Source organism: Nicotiana attenuata, chromosome 7, assembly GCF_001879085.1.
Source record: "Nicotiana attenuata strain UT chromosome 7, NIATTr2, whole genome shotgun sequence".
NCBI lineage: Eukaryota > Viridiplantae > Streptophyta > Magnoliopsida > Solanales > Solanaceae > Nicotiana > Nicotiana attenuata.
In genome coordinates this window covers 29,848,920-29,874,193 of record NC_031995.1, presented here as the reverse complement: position 1 = coordinate 29,874,193, position 25,274 = coordinate 29,848,920, and the positions used below count along the sequence as shown (strand labels likewise).

Sequence of the window (25,274 nt, the reverse complement as noted above, 5' to 3'; positions counted from 1 at the left end):
TTGATAGAGGACTTTAGAGGCAAAGTGTGTCACTTTTCAACTTCAATAAGAACGCCCAAATTATTTTTTAATGATCATCCACAAGTGTCAAAAATTATCTATTTTCATTATAAATAGGCACCTTGTAGGGTACCCAAATATCTACATGTACTAGCTGAAAAATGACTCATGCTCTAGTGGTGCTAAAGGGAAAAGGTTTCTTAGTTTGTCTTGCTAATGAACATATAGTGCATTTATTAAAATTGCAGTCTATAGACATCTTGTTCTTCATAAAAGCCAGCTGCCTCGTTACTCTTGCTGGTACATGTCCGAGCCTTCTGTGCCGCACATTATTGTTTGTAGTAGTGTCTTTTACCAAACAACTTCTAATATGTTACCTGAGCTATTTTGCACTTGATCCATCTGATAACATCATATAAAGACCATCATTTTCTTTACCAATTTCGTTCACTTTCTAGTGCATAGGTCCTGGAATACACAGAATGATGGAAAGAAAAGCACTAAGCAAAATAGCTCCTTGGTCAATTTTGAAACTGAGAATATGTTGTATTTGAAGTCAGGCACACATAGAACATTGTGAATTGATTCACCACCTATTACACTGCATTTTCCTTTATACATAACTGGTACTGATTTTCCATTTGGCAGATGAACATTACCTCCTTTGAAGTTAGATAATCTAGTTATATCAGTCAGTAAACTAATATTTGAAGTCATATAATTTGTAGCCATTGTAATTCAAAGAATGCCACATGTTTGAGTTAATTTTGAATCAATGTTACATGCTGTGTTTGCTGCAAACTCTTCTCCTTTGTCTTGATTCAACAACTTCATTATCTGGATGTACTGCTCATCAGTAAAATAATTGTGCATTTCTTGCCTTGCTACATTAGAATCTGAAGTTGTGGCTGCCTAAAGCATGTCATTCTTTGCATGAAATCCTTCACTTATAACTGCATTAGCTTGTCTATACTCTTGCTTTCTCTTTCCTTTAAAACCAGGCGGGTAGTCCACTAACTTGTAATAAATATCCTTAATGTGGCCTTTGGTTCTGCAGTACTCACAATACAAATTTCTATATCTCTTGAACTTCTGTGTGTTATCTCTAGAGCTCATTAGGGCAGTGGAATCATTCACCTAATTCATAGGTGTATTGGTCATACAAACTTTCCCTTGACTTTCCTCATGAATTCGCATAGCATATGCACGACTCACACTTGGTGATGGGAGTAGCATTTGACTTCTAAAGCCACTATTAGCTCTCATTTAATCCCATTAAAAACTGAAAAAGTTTCTGTTGTTCTAAGTATGTTATGAATTCTCTTATTTCGGGAGTTACATGCAGAGTTGGAATTAGATCACTATACTCATCCCACGGCAGTTTAAGCCTAGAATGATAAGCAGAAATACTGGAGGTACCTTGAGAAACTGTAGCAATTTCGCAATGAAGATTGTAGATCCTCGATCCGCTGATTTTGTCAAAATGATCCTGTAAATCAATCTACACCTCATGAACGTTACTGGCATAGATTATCCCATTCACTAACTCCGGCGACACAGTGTTCATAATCCAAGTCAAAACTGTGGGCTGTGGCATTGACACGTTCCCAATCCTCGCCTAAATCATCAGTGAATTGATCCTTAGTGCATGTACCAGTTATGAACCCTAATTTTCGTTTGGCTCGCAACTCGATCTTCATTGCTCTGCTCCAGACTGAGTAATTCTCAACAGTTCAAGATAGATGTTTCCACGTAAAGAGTTACAAAAGCAACAAATGTCAATTGTTTTCGTTTCCTTTCAGCCATGTCTCCGTCTTATGCTTTTAGATGGTGCTAATGAAAACAAAAGTGTTACCCTTTTTATTCGTCCGGATTAATCAAACCTCATACCGAACGCTAGTAGAAAACCAAAAATATATATGGATGCAGTAGGGAGCAAATCCAGGTTGAAACGTATGAAAATCAGAAATTGTGGAAATTAACTGTTGCTGTACTTCAATATGAGGAACAAGCACAAATGCATAAAGTTCAACCTGACCATGCATGCAGTTCAAAGTAAGATCTCTAGTAAAACTTTAGGTACAAGTTGACATATACCGCATATTCAAAGCACAATAACATGGCATGTCGAGATTCCAAACAAGTACGTACTGCTAAAGGTATAAAAATCGAATTTCCACTTTAAAGCTTACTTGGAAGTCTCAATGCAAAAGCATCTCCAAGTACTGAGAAAGGGAAACAAAAAGAAAAATGAAGTGATAAAAGATGAAATAATTTTCTGAACCAATCAAGTAGAAATCATTAACCTTTTGGTAACTTTGTATTGAAGAGGTTACGGAAATACCTCAACATGATGTTATCCTTGCTTAATTGACTTGCTTCAAAATTCACCTAAAAAATTGTTTTAAGCCGAGGGTATATTGGAAATAGCTCCTCTGTCTTTCACAAGATATGAGTAAGGTTTGCATATATGTTACCCTCTCTAGACTGCACTTGTGAAATTAAATTGGATTTGTTGTTGTACTTTTTCTCCAAATCCATTGAGTTTCATAGAGAAAATGCAATTACAAACAACTAATTTAAAATCAATAAAAACAAAAGCGTTACCCTTTTTTCATCTTCAACTAATTAATCGAGGCTATTTTGATTCAATCCCTAAAAATTGATTTTGAAACCTATCAAAGGAGAAATACAATTTAGAACTATTATGGAAGCCAACAAGATCATTCTTAAACATATTTACCGTGTAGTTTTTTCGACAAATGAAGATCATAAATATAAATAATATTTGTTAATTTGGGAAGATGCACTCATAGAAATGGAGTTTCTTATCCGGGCAGATTCGAGCCATGTACCATATGAAATATTTTGAAATTTTTATTTAGTTTCTCCAATGTATAAAAGAAGTACATATTGAAAAAAGCTACTACATTAAACTCAAATCCATTTGATATATTTCTATCATTTCCTTTCTTATCTTTTTCTTTAAAACAAAATTCTTGTTGATCTTGAAAATCTAAATTGTTCTTTTCCACAACCAGAAGAAAAGCAAAAGGTTTCCTCATGCTCAAAACTGAAAATAAGCAAAAGATAACGAAAGCAAATAAAAAATTCCAGGAAAAGGTGCTTTGTAGTGGCAAATAGGTCATTATCCCTTATTAAAATATAACAACGTCAACTTATATTATACGGCAGAGAGAGATTAATTAATTAATAAAGTGACTGATCAGGAAAGAAACTTACTGCCAAGAAAATGGCATAAAAGAGTTGAGAGACACAATATATTAAAAAACCAGTAGAATATATACATTTAATATAATATAATGTTATATATATATATATATAGTATAAAGCTTACGTTCCAAGTCTAAAGGGTCTTCACTTAGCCAGAAGTTGCATATGGTTATGTAAAAATTGACTCATATTTTGACAGGAATGTCAGATACATACAGATTAGTGGGCACTCAACAACTCTCTTTGTCTTAACATACAAGCATTTCACTAAGTTCTGATTTTCTCTTTGTTTTATCCTCATATTATATATCTGTACCCTTTCTTTCCTTTGCTTCACCTTCACTCTTGTCTCTCTAAGTTATATTTTCAGTTTTTCTTTTGAACCAATTGACTAAGCATTTTTTTTTTTATAATACCAAGAACACAACTTTTTCCGTTTGTCTTCATGCTTATTATAGAATAAGTTGTTGTTTTCTTCTCAAATCTATGTGGGTATTTTCCAAGATCAAATTTTTACGAGGTTTTAAGTTGTTTAATTGAGTAAATTCCAAAATTTGAGGTGTTTTCTTTATTTGGCTTTAATGGATGTTTCTTGTGATCTTGAAGTGGATGTCAATGGTGAAGAAATCTTTATTGTTGATAAGGTAATTTTTCTTTCTTTCTTTTAGCTTTCTGGTTCAAGCTTTGCATTTCCTCTCCCTTTTCTTTTTTTGTTTCTTTGTCCAAATTGTTATCTTCTCAAATTGTATCCACCCCCAAAATAACTGGTGTTCTGTTTAACTTGGCTTCATTTCTATCCATTTTGTGCTATCAGAGATCATTCTCCTTCATGTTTATTTGTTGTCTTTTAACTCTTTCTACATTATTGTCCTTAACTTTTCCTACTCATGTCTAACCAAAAATTAAATTCTGTACCTACATTACTCATGTGTGGGGCAAAGTTTCTAATACTCCAGCTTACTTCTTTTTCTCCAATGTGACTTGTAAGCTCACCGCCCTTTTTTTTTTTTTTTTTGTATGTTTCCTCTCATTTATTATTATGAGGTTTAAATGTTCTTGCCCCTTTTAAATTTGGTTCTTTCACATCTTTTTAGAGTGTGACCAAAAAAGGTTTCCACTCATTACTGTGCTTTCCCTACTTTGGCTGCTACATCACAGTCTTTTTTCCTCAATTCCTCTCCCAAATTTAATTCACTATAACGACCTGTCATCATTCTTTTGGAAATTCTTTAGATTATTCCATTTAATTTTTGCTTTTGTGTGGTTTAATTTAATGCCCTTCATAAGGTTCTTAGTATTCTGAAATAATTGAGTGATAAGTCACTAATATGCTTGTGTTGTTATCTGATTGTGTTTTGTTATAAATTTGTGCAGAATGTTATATGTTCTTATTCAGGAAGAATAAATAAATTGTTTGGGAAAACAAAACGAGGGACGAAATATTTAAAGGTGATATTTCATGATTTCCCTGGTGGAGCTGAGAGTTTTGAGCTCATTACAAGATTCTGTTACAACAAAGGGAAGATTGAGATAAACCACATTAATGTTTCAACTCTATATTGTGCTGCCAGTTATATGGAAATGGAGAAATCTGTATCAGGGAACCAAAATCTATTCGAGCTAACTGAGAATTCGCTTGCGGATATAAGGTATTGGACTTGGTCTGAGCTTCTTGATTCCCTAAAACAATGTCAAAATTTGATACCTGTAGCAAGTTCATCAGTTGTAATTGATAAGTACCTCGATTCTCTTATTGGGAGAGTTGCATCTTCCTGTGAAACCAGTCCTTGTCCGTCAACTTCTTCTGCTGACAGTTCTGGATTTCGGTTGTCTTGTGATTCAAAAAGTACAGAGAGCTTTAAAAATAGCATATTTAGGGCAACGTGGTGGTTTGAGGATTTAGCTGCTTTCGAGCCCTTTTTGATTGATATATTGGTAAAGCAAATGGTATCCAGAAACCTTGATCATGGTATTCTTAGTAAGTTTTTGTTCTATTACCAAAAATCAAGATTTGCATCGGCCAAAACGATGGATAAGAAAAGCAAGACGATGGAGACAGTTATCGAGATGCTTTATTTGCTAGATTTAAGCTGCATTTCCTTCAAAACATTATTTGGAATGCTTCGAGTTACACTGAATTTGAAGATAAGCAAGTGCTCGCGGAACAAGTTAGAGAGTATGATTGGCTCCCTGTTGGATCAAGCGACTTTGGATAACCTACTGCTCCCATCACCGGTTGGATCAAGTTATTTATATGATGTAAATTTAGTTCTTAGGTTGTTGAAATCATTTATCAGCAAAGGGGCATGTTGTGTTCCGTTAACACGATTGAAGAAAGTTGCTAGCTTGATCGACTTGTATATAGCAGAAGTCACTCCTGATCCATGTCTAAAACCTTACAAGTTTCTTGCCCTGGTCAAATCGCTGCCTGAATCTGCTAGGGACTCATATGATGCAATCTACCACGCCACGGTTATGTATTTTGAGGTATGCTTAACGAACAATAGTTAAATTGTTGTATGGTCTTCAACTTTGTACTTGTTTCTTTGTATTATGATGCTCATTTAAACTGATAAAAACACATATATTCACTATTAGTTCATGTTCAAGAATGTGGCGAATTGCTTAGGCATTGTTCCTAAATTTAGCTAGTTGGTCTAACGTTGATAATCAACGAAAAATTGCAGGTACATTCAGGGTTATGTGAAGAGGAAAAGATGAAAGTATGTAGTGGATTGAACTATGAGAAGCTGTCAACAGAGGCTTGTAACCATCTTGCTCAGAACAAGAAATTCCCTTCAAAATCTGCTGGACAAGCTTTGATCACACAACAAGAGAAGCTCAAAAGCTTACTTCAAGAAACCAATCAAGCTACTCCTTACATCAATTCGCCTTGTAGTTTCGTGGAAACAGAAAATACAGGTAAGGAAGATCAGCAGATCGTGCTATACGCGGGGAAGCTGGATCTTTCGACTGAGAATGAGAAACTTAAAGTACATTTACAAGGTATGCAATGTAGGGTGCTAGAATTGGAAAAAGTTTGCAGGAAAATGCAAAATCAGATGGCAAAAATGTTGAAATCAAGAGTATCAAGCCATAACAATGCAAGATCTTTACCTAGGCTATGTTCTTGATGGAAATCATAAATCCCATCATTTTTATTTAGTTAACTCATATTATTTGTTACTCCTACTTCTTTTTTGAATGTGTATGTAAATAGCAAATGAAAATATTAGTGCTTTGTTTTGAATAGCAAGTGTACTTTTACCCCACCACTTACTTTTTCTGGCTGTCAATAGTAGGGGAGATTGGGACTAATCCATTGTTTTACAGAGTATAAAATTTTGTCTGTATATATATACAGAAACTGAAAAAAAAAGCAGTGTGGTAGACATGCAGAAACTGTTTGAGCATATAGGAATAAAAAGGAAGAACAATTGAAAAGCTGAATTATAATTTTGGCAGAAAAAGAACTGATCATTCCCTGATATTTGTGCAACAAGGATGATATAAGGTAAAGTCACTTTCTATATCATTCTCATATTGAGACAATGGCGTGTTGCTAGTTGGGAAATTGTCTGCAAGAAGTAAAAGAGAATTTCCTAAAGCTGAGAAGTTTCAATCAAAGATCTGAATTGTCCATTCATATTCTTCCCACATTGCAACCCCACTGCGTCTGGTGGAGGACACAGTGAGCCAAGTAAATATGAAAAAAGGGAAAAGAAAATTAAAATAAAAACAAAAAGCAATAATCCATTCGTTTCAAATTAAATGAGTTAGTTTGACTCGTCATAAAGTTTAAGAAGAAAAAAAAAAGACTTTTGAAACTTGTGGTCTTAAAAGCTTAAGGGTTAAAAGTTTTGTGGTACCATCATATTTGTGTGGTTATAAAAGCTTGTAAAATGAGTAAAATAAAGAGTTTAAAGTTGAATTACGTCCAAATTTAGAAATGTGTCATTTATTTTAGAACAGACTAAAAAGGAAAGTACATCATCTAATTTGAAACGGAGGGAATATTTTTTTTTTTCAACACATTGTGAAAAGTGAATTGTACGTAGATCTTTGTTTGATTGTATAGTTGATGTATATCTTTTGTGAGCGAGTGTCAACATATACATCTTGGCAACTTGCTCACTTGGACGTTCAAGAAATTTTGTTGGACATGCTGATTCATATCTCTTACAAATTACAACCAACACATGTTCTCTATTCGTAAAGTAGAAGCAATTTGTTGTCACTTTTAATATATCGGTGGGGACAGGCGCATAAATCTTTAGTGATATTGGGTCTATAAGTAAGTCATATTGATCGGCACGACGCAGCTGAATTGATCAGCTCATCAACAATTACCCGGATTGCACCTTGTTGCCTCGTAGTTTTTGACAGTCTAAACATTTTTAAACTGAATGTTCAATCCAAAACATTACTGTAGTAATGAATGCAGTAGTTAACAATTTTGGTACTCTTTTTGTTCACGTCAATATACCGGATAAGAGATACTCTATCATTTTTAACTACAACGCATGTCCAGGAACGTAGAATCTTACTGGTACGTTGTTACAATGAAGTCAACTTAGTAGTTGACATGCAGAATAATTAAGGAACAATATTGTTAATAATTGGCAAAGGTGAAACAACACAGTATAAATTCTTTGTTAAATATCTATGAAGCAGATAAGACGAGTGACTTAGGGAATACATAGGGTTGTGTGAAACGTAGGTTGACCAATTCAGGCGAATATTCTTATCGATAATTGTAATTTAATACTTAGTAAAGCAGTATTCCTTCCCTACAGAACCGACCAACTGGGATAGGCGTCAAAAAGCCGTTATTAACCAGTAGCCAAACTGTCCTTAAACCTATTTTTAAATAGATGGTCCTCACCTCTAATTTAATATAGAGAAAAAAAAAAAAAGAATTTTTCATAAGGGATTTTTTCCTAACTATATCATATATGAAACCTTATTACCAAAAATGTGCATAATTTGTTAATTACCCGCCCAGTCCACACTTTAACTACAATTTATATACCAATCCATAATTAGGCAGATTCTGCCATTTAAAACACGCGGAAAAAAAAGGCACAAAATCTACGTTTGATTCTTTCCACATTAAATTCGAAATTTGAAACGGAAAGAGATCTGATTGCTGCGTAATTCTCTCTTTCACTACAATTCAAAACAACGCAGAGCTTCAGAAGCTTCAACAACGCAATACAAATTGTAGAATTCAAAATTGTTCTTCATCGTCCTCAGTACTCAAATTGTCGGACCTATATCTGTTCTTCATCTTTTTTCTCTCAACTACACGAAATCATGTCCCAATAATGCTAAAATTGAATGGGAATTGGGATAACTATGGCAGATTTAGAGATTTTGAAGTTGATGCCATTGTGGTAAATGAGAATGCAGGTTTGTGTAGTTCGAAAATGCTTAGAATTTTAGTTTTATGATATTATCTACAAATTTACTACATATATCTACAATTTGACTACAAGTTCTTTATTTGGTGCAGGAAAAAAATATTTTAATATACAGTGTCTCCAGATTGTAGATAAATTGTAGGCAAATTGTAGTTTACTTATAGTTTGTAGTTAATTTGTAGATAAATTGTAGATAAAATGTAGATATATTGTAGATACTATATTTTTAATATTGTAAATTTTTTTTCTTTGTGTTTGTTCTGAAAATGTAGGTGAGGGCTTCAACAGATCATATACATACTGTGTTGGATGGTGTGAAGCGGTACATTGTGTGTCTAGAAAACAAGAAATGTAGTTGTGGCCAATTCCAACTTGAAGAACTTCCATGTGTAAATTGTTTCCAGATTGTAGTTATAATGTAGGTTAGATGTAGTTAATTTGTAATTTTTGTAAATTTTGTAGACAATTTGCAGATTAATTGTGGATAACACATTTCTACGATTGGAGTATTTATTTCTTATTTTTTGTTGTGTAATTTATATTCAACTGACAGTTATATACAAATATTACATAGAACTTGGAGGTAAACATCTAAAAATTATGATAAAAAGCTACAAAATTTATATACAATAACTACATTGAGTCTTCACACAATATAGATAGTTTGAAGATTATTGGCGAGGGAGATTTACGTCAAGGATTAAGGCGAGAGAGATGCAAGCAGAAAATTGGCGAGGGGGAGGGAAGCTGGAGGCAAAGTCGGCGACGATCTGATCGAAGGGCCGACGATCCCCGGCTTTGAGCAACGTCAACACCGTGTTCGATTCTTCTTTTCCTAACATCCTCTTGTTTCTCTCTCACTGGGAGTGTTGATGTTTTTCATGAGTTGGGAGAAAGATTACTTCAACTTGAATCAGATGGAACTTCAAATTGGGATTTTGTGAAATTAAATGGAGAAAAAATTGTAGAATTGTGGGTCTGTAGAGGACAACTGATGGTAAACGTGAGGTAGTGAAGGTAAAACGTGGGGGGTGTGGGGGGTGGGAGGAGAGAGGGGCGGGTAAAGGTAAATGTGAGAATATACGCTCCTAAATTAACGCCTAATATAAATGAAGCATTAATTATATCCCTAATTTGAATTATGGTATATAAATGGTAATTTGGTATGCTGAAATGTAATTAACACAAACCTTAAACATTGAGGGTAATAAGGTTTCATATATTGTATAGGAAGGTAAAAATCTCTTTTCATAAAGCACCATCTTTTAGGTCTAATTAGCCATTTATAGATACCCTTTTGCTATATTACGTGTTATGATTACCTTTTATGTTTTTATACAATGTATTTCATGTATTTAAGCTGTTGTACTCATTAATACAACCAAATAAAATAGGCGTAAAAAGTGGAATTCCAGCTAAGTTTGACATGTATTTAGCTGTATTCAAGCGGCATTAACGTTAAATACAGTAACGTATCTGCGGAAAAGCTGGAAGGTTAAACTGGTTAAAAACGAAAGGAAATCAAATCACATGATATTCTCCTAATTTAACTCAACGAACTAAAACGATCCCTCATTAATCTGTATTTGAAAGATACATAATAAAGATTATAGCTGAATAAAGAGAAATACAAATGAATAATACAGTTGAGTATAACTGTATACAGTTGAATACAACAAAATACAACTAAATTCATCTGAATAAAACACTTGAATACAACAAAATACAACTGAATACAGCTGAATAAAACTCTTGAATGCAACAAAATACAACTAACTTCTGCTGAATAAAATAGTTGAATATAACTAACTACAACTGAATACAGTTGTATAAAACACTTGAATACAACTAACTAGTGCTGAATAAAATAGTTAAATACAACTGATTAAAACTGAATACAAGAGAATACGCATAACTTTTTAATACATCTAAAATATATAAATGAATGTTGCTGAATACATGTGAATACAGCTGAAATATACATTCGAATACAACTGCATACAAATTGGCGATTTGGGCGATCTAGAGAGAGAAACAGTCTTATGGCTTCGCCGGCCGGCGGCCAGCCATTAATTCCGGCTGGTCAGCCCCCTAACACATCTGCCCAACCTCCTACAACAACTACAAACAATCCCCAGCCCTCAAATCCCACAAACAAAGCCATGAATTACGCAAAAGCTGTGAACCCTACTTCGACGACCACTGCCATGCAGAATCGAGCCGCTACAGTTGAACCAATTGCTCTTCGTCTATCAAAATCAACGAATTAAACTTACCCTAAGCGATTGAAATAGAGTGATAATGGAGGAGAACTAGAGAATTTGGGTGGGAGAAGAGGTATGAATCGTGGGTTGAGGGAGAAAGAGTAAAGTGTATGCAAAAAGAGAGAGAGAGAACGTGGTTAGTCAATTTTACGGTGATTATGTGAGAGAAAAGACTAAAAAGGAGAGAGAAAAATATTATTTAGCATATATGGTGCCTTAAATGTAGGATGTAACTATAATTAGATATTTGGCTATAAAGTATAAAAGGTATCTATAGGATGTAATATTTTAAAATGGTATTTATTTAAAATAAATAGGGTACTAAGGTTTTCTATAGGGTGTAAAAATTCCAAAAAAAAAAAACTTAAATCACCTCAATGCATTTTTGTAAAATTTTGATCCCCACTTACCGTTTCAATCTTTTTGAAGTAAACTTTTTTTGTTTTGCTTAAATAGAGAAATATTAACAATATACATGCAACGTATGAGATGAAAATTTTAGTGTACGAATATAATAAGAACCTTTCACAGTTTCTTGTGTAACTCTAGTAATCTCATGATTCTGTACTTATTTTCACGAGAAAAAACTGCAGTAAAAGAAATAGTAAATTCAAGGCTCAATATAATATTGTACTTAAAAGGGTATAAAATTCATACATACACACATACATACATAAATACATACATACATACATATTATTATTTTCTACAATAATAATATACAATATTATTTTCTACTCTGTATTTTTTATTTACTTGAATGACATCAACCATCGAGAAAGTAAGATTAATGTTTGTATAGCGGAGTGTTAACGTTAAAAGCATTTCTTTGAGACCACAACTCCGTGTACGTTTTACCATAGATTAAATGTTATATGACGTTTTCTGGGGCCATGTATAATTATTCTTTAATTTAGTATGTTACCATTCTTAGTTCTTTATTACTTTATTATATTACTCGCTTCCATTACTTATTATATTACTGTTGTTATTGCTTGTTGCCTTATTCTTACCGTTTCTTTAGCCGAGGGTCTATCGGACACACTACCCTCCCCAGACCTCATGTATGGAATTAAACTGGGTTTGTTGTTGTTGTTATAATTTAATTAGTATGTTATCAATACCAATATCAGAAGGATCTTTTTAAAAGAAAAGTCTAGCTTTAACAATGTTGGTGATTTTTTTTCCCGAAAAACTAAGTAGCCGCCCATCCTTCCGCTTAAACTATAAGTAGCCAGTGGAGGTAGAATATATGCATAGTTTAGTTATGTGTATGTTTATAATTATGTATAATCAATATATAATCTATGTATATGGCTAGAAAAAGTAAAAAATGAATATAGCCAACTATTTATATAAAGATCCCTTTTTTTACTAGGTTAGTTTGAGATATATTACATGAAAAATTATTAAATATTTAATGGAATTTGAAGATAATATATTTTTTAGTTGTCGATTACAAGAAAGTGACAAAGAGTTTACTGGGGTGGGGGGATATCGGCTGGGCCGCGTTTAGCCCAAGATACTATGAGATGAAGTGTATTCTATCAGCTTCGTTTTATATCTTGTGTGGGCTGGGTGAAGTACATAAACAGCGGATGATCTCGAATTTTTGTCCCCACTTATCCTACGGCCGGAACTTCAATTTTAATAAGTCTTGTCCCTCGCTTGTCTATGGGCGACACTTTTTATTTTTAACTTCAAAGTTCTGCCTATGGACCAAAAGAGCATCAAAAGTTAAAAGTCGATTTCTGTAATTTTTGGGTGTGGGCTGAAGTTACATTCAGAAGATTTGATCTGTCGCTACTTCTTTCAATATCTAATGTGGGATGAAGTTAGATTCATCAAGATTAGGCCCATGGACTTAGCTGTTTTCTAATGTAATTTTTACATTCCTATACCATATAGGAAACCTTATTACCCTCAATGTTTAAGGTTTGATATAATTACAATTAGTATACCAAATTACCAATTCTATACCATAGTGTATTTTAAGGGTACAATTAATGCAGCATATATCCCTCCTTAATTCAAGGTACCAAAATGGGCCGTTTTTTTTTTTTTTTTGTTCTGTATCTTTTAAAGAAGAGAATTGAAACAAAATGTTGAAGAAGCCGAAAGCCATGAATATTACCAGGACTAAAAATAATGTGAATGAGATGGAGTAAAACTTATGGAGGAACATACAAAGTTGGTGTATGATTTTGAAAGCTTCTCGAAAATGCTAAATATAGGTTGAGTTTGTCGGACTTGTTTAGTTTTCAACTTTTGTTTTGCTTTTGGACTTATTGCGGATTGGTGGGAAGACGTGGAACATATGTTACTTTCGTTGTTATTAATTAGCAAATTTATCTTGGTTCAATCAATCTACTGGTTTTTATTACTGATGATTTATTTCTTTTTTCTAGGTGATTTTACTTTATTAGTATCTTCTAGTTTCAGTGTTGTTTCTACTGGTAATAGAAGCATGCTCATTTTGTATTGGGGTTTCAATGAAATATAGTGGTGGAATCTTGAATTTGGTATATCAACTTTCTTTAAAAGATACAGAAGATTTGTAGAAGTTTTAGTCGTTTTTGATTTGTGAAAACAGAAAATAAAGCATCTACAATCAGAATACAAATAATCTACAATTCGTCTACAAAATATCTACAAACTGGGTATATTGAATTTTAATATCCCAATTCCCATTCGATTGTAGTTTAATTGGGAATATCGACATAATTGCCTTTTTTGCAGAAGATTTGTAGAAGTTTTAGTCGTTTGTGATTTGTGAAAACAGAAAACAAAGCATCTACAATTAGAATACAAATAATCTACAATTTAGAATACAAATAATCTATAATTTATCTACAAAATATCTACAAACTGGGTACATTGAATCTTTATATCTCAATTCCCATTCAATTGTAGCATAATTGGGATTTTTGACATAATTGCGTTTTTTCAGAAGATTTGTAGAAGTTTTAGCCGTTTTTTATTTGTGAAAACAGAAAATAAAGCATCTACAATCAGAATACAAATAATCTACAATTTATCTATAATTTCTGCAATATGTCTTCTTCGTCTTCTTCTTCTTCGAACTTCAATATGAAATTCAGTGAAAACCAAGTCTAATCTTCACCAAAACCCCTCAAAATTGAGATATAAACTCCAAACCATATTCCCGATTGTTTTCAACAACACTCAATCCAAACAAATAATGATTTTTAAAAACCCAAATTTGAATTCAAAGCTTTCAAGCTTTTTAATGGCTGTCAATGGTGGAATTGCTGCTCTCTTTTTCATTTGCTTTGTATTACTGAAATTTGCGATTGAGAAATAGAGAGAGATGTAGAGAGAATGTCGACGAATTGAGCTTTTGCAGAACTGATTTCTACAATTTGATTCGAATTTGTTGACGATTTTGTCTTTTTTTGATTTGTGGCTTAAGGAAAAATATCGAAGAACAGAGTTTTTGCAGAAAAGAGTCTATGTAATTTGATTTTAAATTGAAGATATAGGATTTGCGTTTCAAATTTGATCTGAAGGTCGCTAAATCAATTAGAATATTCTGTTCCTGATTTGTAGCGCGCCTAATTAGGAAGGAATCAGCTCCTAATAATTAGTATTTAATGAATGGTATAATAATTGTAGAAAAACTATGAACATGGCGGGTAAATATGAAACTATGCACATTTTTTGTAATAAGATTTCATATATGGTATAGGAAGGAAAAAATCTCTTTCTAATTTGGGGTTTTGGCATGGTATTAACATTATATCCATATAATTGGCAGAAAATAGCCTTAGTTATAGATATTGGTATCAAATAGCCAATAAATGTATATCACAATTTTTTTTCTTTTGTCTATATCAATATGTATATTAAAATTTTATTTTCATTCTTTTTATATAAATAATATTATTCTTTGTATATCAATAATATAAAATTATATATACAGTTCATGGTGCCTTTATATCAATGTATATCACAATACAAATATTGTATTATTTGTATATCACAGTGTATAGCACATCGGACATGTGTATACCAAAATAGATATCATAAGTTAAATTTTCTTCTTTGTGTATATCAAAAATTAATTTTCTTTGTATAGCAAAATATTGTTTACTCCCACAATTATATTTATATTTTAGAACTTGCTTAAATATGCTATATCAAAAATTTATTTTCTTTTTTTGATCAATAATTAATAATTATATAATTTGTATATCACATTTTAAAATATAATAATAATGTGTATATCAAAAATAATTATTAAAATTTTATTTTCCTTCTTTGTATAACACATTTCAAATTGAAAACTCAAGTTGAAGACGACTCCACATGTGCATCCTCTATCGTAACCCGGGTATATCTCTATGTACATCAGTGATATCTCATGCATATTATGTGTATCTGTGTATATCCTTGAAAATTTGTGTTATATATACGATATACAATGTGATATATGCGGGCTTCCATACAAAAATTGTGTTGTATACACGTTATACAAAGTGATATACACAGACGTCCTTAAAAACATGTGTGTGATATTGATGTACACGATATACAACGTGATATACACATGTCGTAGTTGGATTTTTAGGTTTGATTTTTTACCCGAAACCAGTCTACATCACTTCTAATCTTGCTCAAATTTTCTATATAGCCTCGTTTAGGTATTTTCAACCAATTTCATCACACCCACTCATTCAATCTAACCAAAAAAAGGAAGAGAGAAGAAAAATAAAGTTGAAATACATTTTTTCTCTCTTAGTTTTTGCTAATCTTGCTCAAATTTTGTATATAGTCTCGTTTAGGTATTTTCAACCAATTTAAATCACATTCACTCATTCAATCCAACCAACAAAAAAAAAAAGAGAGAGAGAAGAAAAACAAAGTTGAAATATATTTTTTGTCTCTTAGTTTTTGCTTCTGATTTTCTCGGATGTGAGATCAACCTTACCTTTTCATCCCACTGATTTTTTTTTGCATAATTTGCAATAATTGTTGCTAAACAATGAGAGCAAAAGAGAAGAGATAGAAGAAAAAATACAAGGAGAGAAAGGGGGAGGGAAGCCAAAATAAACGTGTAGTTTTTTTTTTTGTGAGAGAATATAAAAGAGAGTAGTTCTTTTAAAATTTGGCTATATAATGCCAATTGTTTGGGGCTATCTTTGCCAAACCTAATATAAGGCTAAAAACATTCTATTATGTGTTGGTATAGGGTGCCAATTTTTCTTCTAATTTTGCCCAACTACTAGATTGGGCAAGACTGATTAGGCCCTTTACGTGCCTAATTTTTCACCATTTTAATTTCAATGTATATCTCTTACTAATTAAGTTTGTACAATATGGAGTACATCTCTATGGCGACAATATCATTTCTTTACAGGACGATGTACTAATATGGATAAAATGCGCGAAATTGTATGTATGATTGTTAACAAAAGTAAAGATGTTGTGACATCGGTACTATATAATAAATATCTCTGTTCCAGTTTACATGATAACTTTTTTTCTAATGGATTGTCATATTTCTTAAAGTTAGAAATCCTTGAATTGCATTGTTAACTCTTCAATTATACTCTATTATATGAATGTACGATCATGAAATTCAAATAAATATACTCAGCCTCTACGTCAAAAATCTTTCCTTTTTCAATCTTGAACTTCATACTCAACTAAACAGAAAGGGAGGCAGTATTAATCTTTACTAGGAAAAGGGTAAGAAAAGCGCAATGGATGGGAAAGTGACATAGTAGTCACGTGTAGTGTGTGGATATTTGATTTTCCCCGAAAAAGCCGTCGCCGCCCATACGGCCATGCCGTCTTTTGAAATCACGTGAGCTTCACCTACATTTTGGACTTTCTATGTCTTCTCGATCACTAATTCCTGGGCCAAACAATCCAAGTTTCAAAACTCTTGATGCGCTATAATATTGTCAAACAACTACTGTAGTATTAAGTGATGATCCTTTGCTATTTGCAAATACTTAGACTACCTCAAGATTTGTAGTAGGAGTTTTTCATGTAGTACCTTATTTCAGGAGCCTAACCTCCCTCTTTTCCCTTCCCAAAAGTTGCTTCGTATTGCTCTCTCAGTGGCTCGGACGGTCGGACCCATAACCTCAGAATGAAAAGCAAGGGCGGCTCCATAAGTTTGGTGAGCCAAATATTAATTAAAGGTCTTAAACTTTAAGAAAACTAATGTTATTTTTATTTAATGTCTATTTTTTAATATTTTAATGTGTAAAGTTGTAAATATATTCTTTTAAATCTACAGGTTTCTACTGAGAAAAAGTAAAGAGAAAAAACAATAAGGTTCTCAAACCTATTCCCCAATTTATTCACACGTAAAGGATATAGGAGAAGGTCCACATTACCATTCTTTTGCAGAAATAGTAAATCAATCACAAAATTAAAATGCTTATCTTTTTTTTTTTAATTTATAAAATGCCTTTCTACGTAAAGCACTTAATACAAATTTAACAAAATACTTTATTGTGGGTAAAATTTGGGGGCCCAAAAGGGTGAGGCCTAAGCTTTAGTTGCTTCACCCATCAATAGACCGGATTATAGGTGAAGCCTATTTATCACTTGAGCAGTCCTTTCTTATCTTACCTATTAGATGCTTAATGTAAGTGGATATTAAAATTGATTATCCTTTACAAAAATAATATGCGCACGTTAAGATTTAAAGGAATTGTAGTAAAAATCTTAATTACATACAAATTCGAAGTAACCGGATTAGTGGAATTCTAACATAGTCGATTAATAGTTACTATAAAAAGAGAAAAAGAAAAAGAAAACAATAACAATGTGCGGTGATGGGATGTGATAGTATTACTAACCATGTAAGAGGGGATGGTGTAGAAGGAGGGGTCCAATAATGGGAAGGTGTAGAATTATTAACAATTTACAGATACTGACGCTGAAATGTACAGATATCTAGTGAGTGAGAGTAGTTGATCCTATACAAAGTTTCTTGGGAGCTAGGGTTTTGCAGATATCGATAAGACATGTTTGACATTAACATGCGTGCCTTCTCTTTTACATTTCTCACGTCACTTGCCTTCCTCTCTACTCTTTTGCCCAATGGAACCCAATCCAAAAACCAATCCATCACCGGCTGCTGAAATTTACTAAGCTAGCGTTTGGTCATAAATCTCAAATTTGTTTTGAAAAATTTGATTTGGGTGAAGTTTGGTTTGAAGATGAAAATGTATTTGGACATACGTTTTCAAAACATATTTTCCAACTTTATTTTGGAGAAACGTGTATATAATTCTCAAGTTTTGGGATTTTGGCCCAAAATCAGCAATTGGGTGATTTTGGGATTTGGGATTTTGCCAAAATGTAGGCAAAAATTTATGGTCAAACATGAGTTTTGAAAATAAATCCCAAATTTATTTTGGCAAAACTCATGGCCAAACGGGGCCTAGGTTTATATGTTTCAAGTTTGTGTGTTAGTAATCTGTATTTGTAAAATAATTCTGGAAAAAATAAAATAACATAAATAGAAATGCAAACGAAATAAATAAAAAAATCAATTCGAGTCCACTGAATTCACAGTGTTTCCTTAAGGAATTTAATCCCCTCCTAGTACCCAAGGTTATAGATTATTTTCTCCCAGGATAGAACGAATTACACACTGGTGTAGTGGTACTTCAAACCCCAGTGTTTCAGCGAACACAAAGTACAGTAGCAAATCACAATTACTGTTGCTTTCTTTGAAGTTAAAATATGCAAAAGAAAGGAGAAGAACTCAGAAAATTCGTACGGAAAATCTGAGAGATTGGACTTGTATTTATAGCCAAAGTTGGGCTGAAATCTGAAGAGGTGCAACTCTTCAGAATGGTTGTTTTTGCAAAACGGCCAAAGAATAAATGTCATAACATAAATGGCTATTTACTCAACAATAAAAAGGGAAAATTGAAGGGTAGTTAATTTTCTGTTACAAAATAGAAAACTGAAAATTGTATAACTGAATTGGATTTAATATTAATATTTATTTTAATATTAATATTTTGTTATTAAACCAAATATTTAATAACATTTCTGTCAATATTTACTATTAACAAATAAATTTGGTCCAAAAATTAATCAATCGATCGATCATTTGACCAAATCCAAATCCAAATCCGAAGCCGAAGCCGAAGCCGAGCCGAGCCGAGCGAGCGACGGCGGCGCGAGGCTTGCCTTCTTTTCAACTCTTTATGAGCTAGAAGAAGAGCAATTGCTTATATACCCATCAAAAAACCTTTTCCTCTTCCCATATGGGACAATCAAGGAGGGAAACTCAAATATTACTCAAATATTTTATTTTTCCCTCCATTTTTCTTTCACCCTATTTTAAGCATTAATAGCTTAAAAACCCAACAATCCCCCACATGAATGAGGAATGACTATATCACGGAAGTATGCATGAAAAATTGTGTGATTCGCAAGCAAGGATTAATTGCGTCTGGATAAGTAGGTTTCCCTTTGAACTTTCCGTAGTGAACTTATGTCGGATATACTCGATCAATCGGTAGATTTGATATCTTTGAACCGTCGAACTTTGGTGTATACCTAGACAACCATAAGTCACACAACCAACCCTTAACCGTCTTTGGTTCTCATTGTTGTGTTCGTTTCAGCCATGAACACCGCCTGGTTTCATAAGTGCGTAGAGAACTGGCCTTACAAAGTTCTCCTTGAAGCGGCTAACACTTCACACTTACATAGGTGATTCCTAAACGTGTCATCCCGTAGATACACTATTTGATATACCCCGTATCAAATTTAGAAATCATTAAAAAGCCTTAATGTTTTATCCTTGGTACTGAACATTGTCTCATCACGAGAATGGACCAAAAGTTTAGTTGACAATGTTGAACTGTCATTAATGACTTTGTTTGATCTCCTTGAACCTAGATCTTGGGAACTCCAATCTTCTAGGTAGAGTTACCGCCACTATGACTTGTTCTCGGCCATAGTCCCATTCCCCTTGATGATTTCTCAACTACCTCTCTGGTTAGGCCTTTTGTAAGTGGATTTGACACATTATCACTTGACTTTACATAGTCAATCGTGATAATTCCTCTAGAGAGTAATTGTCTAACAGTTTTATGTCTTCGTCGTATATGGCGAGACTTACCGTTATACATAACGCTCCCAGCCCTTACAATTGCCGCTTGACTATCACAATGTATGCATATTGGTGCCAACGGTTTGGGCCAAAATGGAATATCTTCCAAGAAATTCCGGAGCCATTCAGCTTCTTCACCGGCTTTATCCAAGGCTATGAACTCAGCCTCCATTGTAGAGCGGGCAATACAAGTTTGTTTGGATGACTTCCAAGATACCGCTCCTCCACCAATAGTGAATACATATCCACTTGTGGACTTGGAATCAGTTGATCCGGTGATCCAATTTGCATCACAGTATCCCTCAATGACCGCAGGATATTTATTGTAGTGCAAAGCAAAGTCCTGGGTATGTACTAAATACCCCAAAACTCGTTTCATGGCCATCCAATGAGATTGGCCTGGATTGCTCGTATATCGACTCAATTTACTTATAGCACAAGCTATATCTGGTCGTGTACAATTCATGATGTACATTAAGCAACCCAACACACGAGCATAATCCAATTGTGATATGCTCTGGCCTTTGTTCTTTGCTAATGCAAGATTCACATCAATTGGAGTCTTTGCAACTTTAAAGCCCAAGTGCTTGAATTTTTCAAGTACTGTCTTAATATAATGAGATTGTGACAATGCTAGACCTTGAGAAGTCTTATGGATCTTAATTCCCAGAATTAAATCAGCAACTCCCAAGTCTTTCATATCAAACTTGCTAGTTAGCATACGCTTAGTAGCATTTATGTTGGCAATGTCATTACTCATTATCAGCAAACCATCCACATATAAGCAAACAATGACTATGTGATTTGGAACATTTTTAATGTACACACATTTATCACATTCATTTATCTTAAAACTATTTGACAATATTGTTTGGTCAAATTTCGCATGCCATTGTTTGGGTGTTTGTTTTAGTCCGTAAAGGGACTTAACAAGTCTACATACTTTCTTTACCTGGAACCATAAATCCTTCAGGTTGTTCCATGTAGATTTCTTCCTCCAACTCTCCATTTAAGAAGGCCGTCTTAACATCCATTTGATGAATTTCAAGACCATAAACTGTAGCTAACGCTNNCGCGAGATGGTATTGACTTCATATCGCAAATATCTGTGTGAATTAAGTCTACAGGATCTGAATTCCTTTCAACCGACTTATACGGATGTTTAACATACTTAGATTCCACACATATTTGACATTTTGATTTATCGCATTCAAACTTAGGAAATACTTCCAAGTTAACCATTTTCCGCAAGGTTTTATAATTGACATGACCCAAACGTATATGCCATAATTCATTTGACTCAAGTAAGTAAGACAAACCTGAAATTTTATTATTATTTTCAACAACCATTACATTCAGCTTAAAAAGGCCCTCGGTGAGGTAACCTTTTCCTACAAACATCTTGTTCTTACTTATTACAACCTTATCGAATACAAATACACATTTAAAATCATTCTTAACAAGAAGTCCAACATAGACTAAATTCTTCCTAATCTCGGGAACATGAAGGACGTTGTTCAAAGTCACCACTTTGCCGGATGTCATTTTGAGAAATATCTTCCCACATCCTTCAATCTTCGCCTTTGAAGCATTTCCCATAGAAATCGTCTCATCGGGTCCAACAGGAGCATAAGTAGCAAACGCTTCTCAAACAGCACAAATATGGCGAGTGGCTCCAGAATCAATCCACCACTCTTTAGGATTGCCCACCAAGTTGCATTCGGAAAGCATGGCACATAAATCATCAACATCATCACGCTTTTCAACCATGTTTGCTTGACCCTTCTTCTTGTCTTTCTTTGGAGCACGACACTCCGTAGATTTGTGTCCAGTTTTTCCACAGTTGTAGCAGTTTCCACTGAACCGCTTCTTGCTTGGGTTGTATTTCGGTCCAGAAGCCTTCTTCCTCTTTTTATTCTCTTTAACAATATTTGCTCCCATTATTATTGAGTTTCCACGGCCTCTCTTGTCAGCAGCTTTATTGTCCTCTTCGATTCTCAACCGAACAATGAGATCTTCAAGGGACATCTCCTTGCGTTTGTGTTTCAAATAATTTTTGAAGTCCTTCCACAATGGAGGCAACTTCTTAATCATCGCTGCTACTTGGAATGATTCATTGATGACAAGACCTTCAATGAAAATTCTATTAGTAAACATAATAAAATTAATACTACCAACACTAGTATTAATTCTACTTATACCTTCAACAAGGAGATCGTGAATAATCACCTGTAATTCCTGGACTTGGGTAATAACAGACTTGCTATCTACCATTTTGTAGTCCAAAAACTTTGTAGCAACGAACTTCTTCAACCCGGCATCTTCAGTTTTGTATTTCTTTTCAAGCGCAATCCACAGTTCTTTTGACGTTTCCACGCCATTGTAGACGTTATACAAAGCATCCTGCAGCCCGCTTAGAATATAATTTTTGCACAAAAAATCTGAATGCTTCCACGCCTCAATCACGAGAAAGCGTTCAGTCTCTGGAGTTTCATCGGACAGCACAGGAACATCTTCCTTGATGAACTTCTGGAGACTTCGAGTAGTCAAGTAAAAGAACATCTTTTGCTGCCAGCACTTGAAATCAATCCCGAAAAGTTTTTCGGGTTTCTCCGCCGGTGCCAATGCTGCCGGGGTTGTTCGGCTCGTTGAGGCATTGGTAGTTACCATCGGAACAACTTGGTATCCGTTGTCATTCGTCATTTCTGTAAAAGAATGACACAAACGTTAAAATCACGCAGATTTTAATCTCAAACAGAGTACAAAACCACAAAGGTTTTACTCTCCAGAAATAGTGAGTATAACACAAATACAGAAAATATATTAAATTCCTTAAGCTTGTTAGTAATCTGTATTTGTAAAATAATTCTGGAGAAAATAAAATAACATAAACAGAAATGTAAACGAAATAAAAAAAGAACAATTCGAGCCCACTGAATTCACAGTGTTTCCTTAAGGAATTTAATCCCCTCCTAGTACCCAAGGTTATGGATTATTTCCTCACAGGATAGAACGAATTACACACTAGTGTAGTGGTACTTCAACCCCCAGTGTTTCAGCGAACACAAAGTTCGGTAGCAAATCACACTTATTGTTGCTTTCTTTGAAGTTAAAATATGCAGAAGAAAGGAGAAGAACTCAGAAAATTCGTATGGAAAATCTGAGAGAATGGACTTGTATTTATAGCCAAAGTTGGGCTGAAATCTGAAGAGGTGCAACTCTTCAGAATGGCTGTTTTTGCAAAACGGCCAAAGAATAAATGACATCACATAAATGGCTATTTACTCAACAATAAAGAGGAAAAATTGAAAGGTAGTTAATTTTCAAAAACAGAAAACTGAAAATTGGATAACTGAATTGGATTTAATATTAATATTTATTTTAATATTAATATTTTGTTATTAAGCCAAATATTTAATAACATTTCTGTCAATATTTACTATTAACAAATAAATTTAGTCCAGAAATTAATCAATTGAGCCGAAGCCGAAGCCGAAGCCGAAGCCGAAGCAGAGCAGAGCGAGCGGCGACGACGGCGCGAGACTTTCCTTCTTTTCAACTCTTTATGAGCTAAAAGAAGAGCAATTACTTATATATCAATTAAAAACCTTTTTCTTCTTTCCATATGAGACAATCAAGGAGGGAAAGTCAAATATTTCATTTTTCCCTCCATTTCCTATTTACTTTATTTTAAGCATTAATAGCTTAAAAACCTAACACTGTGCACGGTTTAAAAGTTAGGGGCGCAAAGCTACCTTTCGCTGGATTATCATATAATGTTTCTAAGTCAGAATTAGAGTTAGAAGTGACACATATGCCATGCCTACCCGCAATAAGGGCTTTTGGCCTTCAATGATACGTGATGTTGCCTAAGCCATTGCGACAATGACCACCCTAAAGTATAATTTCCATCGAGCAACGGATTGAATTTATGCAAATAACTTAAATATGGGGCGATGTATGATAAGTGGCCAAATAAATTGCTGTCACGACCTATTGAGATTGTGCACCTTGTCGGTCCAAGTTGTAGAATGAAGGGGACCTTATTTATTTTTTTTGCACTATATAAGATTTTTATAGTATCTTTTTTCACGTTAATCTATTTCAACTCTGCTTCAAATAACTCTTAAATATAAAAGTTCGAAATATTCAGTTCAATAATTCCACTAGAAAGGACGGAAGGCTTCCTGTTTGTCCTTGAAGTAAAGCGTTTGAATGGTACTTAAGTAACATTAAAAAGTAGTGTACCTTTTATAATGAAAACAAGCAAGCGTTTGACAAATAGGGCAAACTATCAGATGCCCTCATGCCCATACATCTGACTGCCTCAGAGAAATTAATCAAGGCCTTAACTTAAAGAATAGTACTCTACTAGTATGGCATACTGCCAGCAAGTTTGAAGTTGACACTTCCCTCAAAGCTACAAAGTCTGTAGTTTTGTGATGGGATAATTAGGATTTTTTACAACAAGTTTTATTGTGTGCTCTCCTTTTTGTCTCAAAAATTTATGGACCCCAATCTTACGCTTCTGGATCCACAAAACTGTGAGACAAAAAAGATACCTCATATAGCTAGTGTCAGTTATATGAGACACAAAATAAAATTTTCCAACTCGAGTTTATGTCTTAGGAATTTAAAATCTTTCTATAGGAAGTGCTTTAATTGTCTAATAAGTTTACTTGGCACGATTTTAAGTCACTAGGACTATGCTGGGGCTTCCAATACCAAATAGTTGAACGAAAAATTGTGGAGTTGATAAGCTGAGTCCCATTTTTGCTATTTTAATGTTTTCTCAAAACCCCTATTCGAACCCATGTCTTAAAGTTCAGGACGAGAGAGAGGATAAAAACATTTCCATCTATGCGTCGCAAGTTGAGAGTTTGAGTCACATAAAAAAAAAAAAAAAAAAGTCAATTACTCAAATGGTTACTCAACTATCCCAAATTATCTTCTAAATTCACTTTTCTTTCCTTTGTAACAACAAAGTCACTGAACTATGTCAGTTACACTCAAAAGGTCACTCAACTAGATTTTCCAAATTTTGGATTGCTAAATACCTATTTTACCCTCTAAATTATAAACATTTATCTTCTTTTTATTTTTTAAAACTTTTTAGTATTATGATTTTTTCCTTTTTAATTTATATTATGGACTTACCTATAGAATAAATAAATATTATTTATAAATTAAAAAATAAAAAGTATTTAAGCATTAATAATATTGGAATAACAAAAT

At 33.6% G+C, this 25,274-nt stretch overlaps 1 protein-coding gene across 1 annotated transcript; it reads left to right on the top strand.

The window, feature by feature from the left end:
* On the top strand, positions 3,219–6,552 carry LOC109228882 (BTB/POZ domain-containing protein At3g22104). The gene is made up of 3 exons (XM_019394125.1): positions 3,219–3,878; positions 4,609–5,721; positions 5,922–6,552. The coding sequence occupies exons 1-3, from the start codon at positions 3,816–3,818 to the stop codon at positions 6,366–6,368; spliced, it is 1,623 nt and encodes a 540-aa protein (XP_019249670.1). The 5' UTR covers positions 3,219–3,815; the 3' UTR covers positions 6,369–6,552.

Bases quoted from the DNA above. Each gene is read 5' to 3' on its own strand.
- LOC109228882 (XM_019394125.1), top strand. From the start codon at position 3,816: ATGGATGTTTCTTGTGATCTTGAAGTGGATGTCAATGGTGAAGAAATC. The intron at 3,879-4,608 runs GTAATTTTTCTT...AAATTTGTGCAG, and splicing joins AAATCTTTATTGTTGATAAG to AATGTTATATGTTCTTATTC. The intron at 5,722-5,921 runs GTATGCTTAACG...GAAAAATTGCAG, and splicing joins CCACGGTTATGTATTTTGAG to GTACATTCAGGGTTATGTGA.